The following is a 6361-nucleotide window of genomic DNA, read 5'->3' on the forward strand; positions in this document are numbered from 1 at the left end:
AAAAAAAAAAAAAAAAAAAAAAAAGTTCAATGTGAAGGCCCTGGGTTCATTGCCCAGTACTGAGGGGGGAAAAAAACCCCAAAACAGGCAGATACAGATACAAATGTGTAGAGAGAGAGATGCTGACATTCAAATGAGAGATGGTAAATACACATCCCCACACAGAAGCAAGTCCATGTCCCACCTCTGCTTCCTGGCCTTGCCAGGCAGAAAGACACAGACACCCAGTCCTGGCTCCTGCTAGGCATGTTCCTGGGCATGTTCCATGTGCTCTTCCACACAAGGCAATGCTGATTGTTTCACAGGAATCCAGTGTCAAAGGCCTCTCCTCCCCAACTACTCACAGGTATCACTCCTTTCCTTTTATCACCCCTCCCTTCCCAGGATCTGATTCTAGCTCCCCATGCCATTTGCTAGAATGCACTTCTGTGGATGTTTGTGACCTAGTCTCAGCATGTAGTCCAGGTGCTCTTAAACTCACAGGTATCCCAGGCTGGCCTTGAAATGTGATGATTCTTCTGCCCTGGCCTCCCTACTGCTAGAATTACAGGGATGAGGCACCAAACCCAGCCTAGAGTATCAGTTTGTTTTTGGTATGAGGAATCAAACTGGGGACTTTGCACCTGCCAGACAGGCATGGCACCACTGAGCTACATGTCTGGCTCATTTTTATTTTTTAATTTAATTTAATTTTTTAGACAGGGTCTCACTTTGTAGTTGAGGCTAACCTTAAACTTACTGTGTACCCCAGGCTGTCCTTGAACTCCCAGCGATCCTCCTGCCTCAGCCTCCCGAGTGCTGAGACTACAGGCATGCACATGTGCCACCATGTCCGGCTATAGTACCTGTTATTGATGAAACTATACGACCAACACTGTCGTGGACAGTGTTAAGTGTCTTCACAATGTGTTTCTAAAACATTGCTGCATGATTTCACCCTGCAATTCTGCTTCAAATCATTTACACCAAGGAAATAGATGTGCAAGAAACAATCACTTTACATGTGGATGTTCAACACAAGTGTTACAAGAGGTTAAAAAGAAGCCATCTACATAAGCTACATGTCGAAAAAATTTTGAAAATGATCTTAACCAAGTCTGTGCAGAATTCATATCCTCTGCTACCTCAATTTAGCTCACCAGTTTTTAACTTATAAAGTGGAAACAAAACTGTTTCTTTAAAACCATTTCTTTCCCCTGAAAGTATTAAGTCACCTCCAACTGAACAAAAGCATGGCCATAATATTCCAAGGTTAAGATTCTTCCTAAAAAAGACGATAACCACTTGCGGCAGGCAGATTAATGTCTCTCCCCCCCTCAAGATGTCTCACTTTTTTATCCAGTAATAGTACACAATCTGAAAAATAGGGTTATGGTCACAAAGCTAACACCATTTACTGGTTGTTTATTATCACAGACGCTGTCCCACCCCCTCTACGCACGCTCAATCTTCATGACGAGCCCTACGAAGGGGACCACCTGGATCCTCTTCCAGAGAGACTGAGGCACAGCTGACAGGCTGTTCGCCAGACACCCTTGCCGCAGTCGGCATCCCCGCAGGGCTCAGCCCTCCCATTCCCCACCTGCCCGTCTTCCGCGTTTGTAGTCCAGTCCCGCGGAGAGCCGCTGACAGAACAGGAGGGCTATGCCCGGGCGCCACCGCGCCGCGCGGGAACAGGCTCGGGAGCGGAGACGGCTCTTACCGGCTGGCCTCGCCGTCCGCACCGGGTTCCAAGACCCGCCGTCCACTATTCCTCAGCACCATGGCGCCGCTTTCCGACTCTTCAACCTCCGAGACGAGTTTGGCGCCCTCTCCCTGCTATCGCGAGAGCCTGGAAGTGCACGCGTCCAATCAGGAGGCGCAACGCTAACCCCGGCTCTCCAACCGCGGTGGCGCTCAGAGGAGTGGCCAAGGGGGTCTCGGGCTGCTATATATGCAGGCGTGCTACCCGCCCCGCCCCGCTCCAGGAGGCTGGGGTCAGGGCCGGGGGAGGAAGTACGTGGTGGCTAGTTCCACCACAGCGAAGTCTATCCAGAGCAGTGCTGCAGGCTGCAGTGGGGCGGGAAATGTCAGGCCGTCCCACCCTGCGACTAGAGACTAGGGTCCCGAGCCCAGCGAGCCAGTGGAGGAGTCGCTTCCCCTGGCGGTGCACTGCGAAACGGAGACAGAGACCGAGATTGAGATGGCTCCCGCAGGCGTCTGGGCTGCGCGCGGAGCCCGCGCTCGTCTGGTACCTGCTGCTTTTGCAGCTTTACCCAATGCTCACCAACGCGGCCACCAGGTGGACGACGCGTGTCGCCGTAGAGCTGTGTCCTCCGTGAACTAGCCTCCCTAAGCCGTGCAGGCGCCACTATGCAGGATAAGTGTTCGCGGCCCCCGCGAGGACAGAGGTGACCGCAGGACTCTGGTCAGGAGAGTCACCGAGCGGTGACTTCAGGCTTGCGAAGAAGCGGACTCTGGGAGGAGGGCAATGGCGGGCAGAGGTCCTGGGGGAGGAGCCCGCGCAGGCTGAAGGAAATGAGAAAGAAGTAGCTAAGGGTCAGATTTAAAAGACCCTGTACTGTGCTAAGAATTCTCGATTTTATATTATAGTTCCCAGAAGGCAACCATAGACCCAGTTTCAGAGCGAGTATCAAGCCCGTCTCCACCTTCTTTTTTTTTTTTTTTTTTTTTTTTGGTACCGGAGATTGAACTCCGATCCTTGCGCTTGCAAGGCAGGCCACCGAACCGCTGAGCTAAATCCCCGGCCCCCTTCTCCACCTTCTGACAATTTTACTGCAACAACGTGGGCTCCCGTATAGGTGCGAAAACGAGCGAAGGAACATTTGGGGATAGGATCTTTATCTACTGGAACAACTGTGTAAAACGATACAGTGTCAGCAACCAGTGCTCAGCCCCACAGATTATGTTCAGATTTCCCTTCCGTTTTTCTTGTACTCAGTGTGTGTTAATTTTGTTCAGTTTCACCGCATGTGTAGGGTCATGTGTCCACATCACAAACTACAGAATAGTGTCATCCTAAGGATCCTGCTGTTGCCTTTTTAACCCCACTCCTTCGAGACACTTGTATATAGTTACCAGCATCATGTTGGTGTGTGGATGTGTTCGGTTCTGAAGCTGATAGGATGAGAACCGATCCCACCACCCATGGACGGACTTCCTGTAATCTCAGAGCAACCTTGCCAGCTGTGGCCCCAGCAGGAAAAGACGCCCTAGGGCAGTTGTCCCATTTTCTGATTGCCTCTCTGTCCACAGTGGCATTTTGTCAGCACTTGGGAACTTCCTGGCCCAGATGATTAAGAAGAAGCAGAAGATAGAAGACTCTCAAAGCCTAGATATCAGTGGGCCTCTCACATAGGCAGTCTACAGGTGAGAGTGCTTCCAAGGGGCTGCCTAGCAGAGCATGACTGCTCACACAAGGTCTTGGAAGGGTCTAATGTGAGGAAATGGATTTTGAAAAAGCACTTAAGTAATCATCATGGGATAAAAGTCAGTTTACAGGGTCAGGGATTTAGCTCAGTGGTTCTGCCGCCTGTTTTGCAAGGGCAAGGACCCTACTTCAATCCCTGGTACCAAAAAAAAAAAAGTCAGCTTACAGGGCTGGGAATTTACCTCAGTAGTTCTATCACCTGCCTCACAAGTGCAAGGTCCCAAATTCCATCCCCGGTACCAAAAATAAAAAATAAAAATAAATAAATAAATTTTATGTTTAAAAAAAAGTCAGGCTGGGCGTGGTGGCGCATGCCTGTAATCCTAGCATTTGGGAGGCTGAGGCATGTGAGTTCGAGACCAGCCTGGGCTACATAATGAGTTCAAGGTCAGTGTCAACTACATAGTGAGACCCTGTCTCAAAAAGCCCCCCCCAAAGTCAGTTTACACTGTATGTAGTGTACATATGCATATATGTAGGTGGGGTTGCTTTGATTTTTTTTTTTCATTGAGTGTCTGTGCTTTTTAGGTATATAGTATAGTTACATTCATCATTGGGATCTTGTTCCTTTACATGACAGTTCTTGGTTCTCATTTTTTCCTCATACCCCTGCCCTCCCTGTACCCACCTGCCCCTATTTACAAAGGCTTTGTTTCCATTTTTTCCTTTTCTCATATTTTTTGTTTTCCCTTATTTCCTTTCCCCTACCCTTACCATTTCCCCTACACATTTAGCCCTTTTCTTCCTATTTCACATTATCAGTTATACAATTGGATTTTATTTACAGTTTTAGCTTTTCATACCAGAGAAACTATTTGGTATTTACACATGTATATCCTATTTATTTCACTTAAGAGTATGACCTCAATATGCATCCATTTTCCCATGAATGACTTTAGTTTCTCATTCTTTTTGGCTGAGTAGTATTCCATTTTATAGAAAAATCACATCTTCTTTATCCAGTCTCCAATTGATGGGCAATTGGGATGTTTGTGAGTTTTAGCGATTACAAACTGTGCAGCTATAAACATGGGTGTGCATATATCACTGTGGTATGATTCTTTTAATTCTTTTGAAAGATACCCAGCAGAGGGATAGCTGGGTCAAATGGAACCTCTAATCCTAGTTGTTTGAGGTATCTCCATATTGATTTCCACAGTGGTTGCACCAGTCTGCATTTCTACCAACAATGGAGAAGGGTTTCTTTTTCCCCATAACCCCAGCAACATTTACTATTGGTTGATTTTTGATAGCAGCCATTCTTTCTGGGGTGCAGTGGAATCTCAGTGTTGTTTTCATCTGCATCTCTCAAATGACCAGTGATGTTGAACATTTTTCATATATTTATTTGCTGCTTTTACTTCTTTGAGAAATGCCTATTTCAGATGCTCATTTTTGAATTGGGTCTTTATATTTGGGGGCCTGATTTTTTTGAGTTCTTTATATATTCTAGGTAATAGTCCTTTGTCTGAGGATCAGCTGGTAAAGTTTTTTTCCCACATTGTAAGTTGTCTCTTAGCTCTGTTGATGGTTTCTCTTGCAGTGCAAGAGAATGAGATGAGCTCTTTAATAAGATGAGATCCCAGTTGTTGATTCTTTGTGCTAATTCCCATGCTACTGAGGGTTTGTTCATAGTCTTTTCCTATGCCAAATGTCTTTGAGAGTTCTGCCTAACTTACCTTCCAGCAAGTTTAGTGTTTCTGTTTTAATGTTTAGATCTTTAATCCACTCGGATTTTAGTTTAGTGCATGGTAAAAGATAAGAGTCTAGTTTTAATCTTTGACAGGTTAAATCAAGTTTTTCCAGCACCATTTATTAAAGAGGCTATCTTTCCTCCACTGAGGATGGTTGGCTCTGATGTCAAAGATGAAGTAGCTGAGTACATCTGGAGACGTTTCTGTATCTTCTAATCTATTTCACTGATTGGTCTGTTTCTTTGCCAGTACCATGCTGTTTTTAATCATAGTGTCTTTGTAGAATAGTTTCAGTTTGGGGATAGTGATACCTCCTGTCATGTCTCAGTTGCCTAGAATTGCTATTCTGGTCTCTTGTTCCAAATGAATTTTTGGATTATTTTCTCTAGTTCTGTGAAATATGCTGTTGGAATTTCAATCAGGATTGCATTGAATCTGTATAGAACTTTTGGGAGTATGACTATTTTCACTATGTTGATTCTTCCTACACAGGAGCAGGAGATATCTTTCCATTTTCTTATATCCTCTTTTTTCAGAGTATTGTAGTTTTCAGTGTGGAGGTCTTTTGCTTCCTTTGTTAGATTGATTGCTAGATACTTCATTTTTTTGAATGCTATTGTGAAAGGAATTGTTTCCCTAATTTTTCTCTCAGTGAATCTGTTATTTGTGTATAAGAAGGCTCTTGATTTTTGAGTGTTGACCTTATATCCAGCTACTCTGCTGAAAGTGTCAATTAAGTCTAGACATCTTTTGGCAGAGTTGTTTGGGTCTTCTATGTAGAGTATCATATCATCAGCAAATAATGAGTTTCACTTCTTCCTTTCCTATCTTTATTGCTTTAGTTTCTGTCTCATTTCTAATTGCTGTGGTTAATATCTCCAGAACTATATTGAACAGGAGTGGTGATAGTAGACATCCTTGTCTTGTTACTGATTTTAGCATGAAGGTTTTCAGTTTTTGGCCATTTAATATGTTGTTGGCTCTTGGTTTTTCATAAATAGCCTTTATCAAGTTGAGATAAAGATCACCTATTCCTATTTTCTGCAGGATTTTTATCATGAATGGGTGTTTTTTGTTTTTTTGTTTTGTTTTGTTTTGTTTTTTGGGGGGTACCGGGGATTGGACTCAGGTCCTTGTGCTTGTGAAGCAGGCAGCGAAACCACTGAGCTAAATCCCCAGCCCCAAAGAATTTGTGGATTATTTTATTGTTATATTAATTATTATTATTATTATTATT

The 6361-nt window shown here is 44.6% G+C and overlaps 2 protein-coding genes across 4 annotated transcripts in view; one reads left to right on the plus strand and one right to left on the minus strand.

Annotated features, from left to right (window-relative positions):
* Pole (DNA polymerase epsilon, catalytic subunit) overlaps positions 1 to 2358 on the minus strand; it is a 52533-nt gene extending 50175 nt beyond the window's left edge. For all 3 annotated transcript variants that reach the window (XM_010604245.3, XM_010604244.3, XM_010604243.3), the window contains exons 1-2: positions 2267 to 2358; positions 1703 to 1831 (exon numbers count right to left, since the gene is read on the minus strand). In XM_010604245.3, coding sequence (XP_010602547.1) covers positions 1703 to 1764 — 62 coding nt within the window. In that variant the 5' untranslated portion in view covers positions 1765 to 1831; positions 2267 to 2358. The remainder of the gene's footprint in view (positions 1 to 1702; positions 1832 to 2266) is intronic.
* Positions 1973 to 6361, plus strand: part of Pxmp2 (peroxisomal membrane protein 2) — a 16668-nt gene continuing 12279 nt past the window's right edge. Inside the window, 2 exon segments of the mRNA XM_033762688.1 lie at positions 1973 to 2281; positions 3256 to 3369. Of these exon segments, the coding sequence (XP_033618579.1) occupies positions 2067 to 2281; positions 3256 to 3369 (329 nt within the window). The 5' untranslated portion in view covers positions 1973 to 2066.

The sequence above is a fragment of the Fukomys damarensis genome, unplaced genomic scaffold, assembly GCF_012274545.1.
Source record: "Fukomys damarensis isolate Sample0158 unplaced genomic scaffold, DMR_v1.0_HiC HiC_scaffold_12, whole genome shotgun sequence".
Lineage (NCBI taxonomy): Eukaryota > Metazoa > Chordata > Mammalia > Rodentia > Bathyergidae > Fukomys > Fukomys damarensis.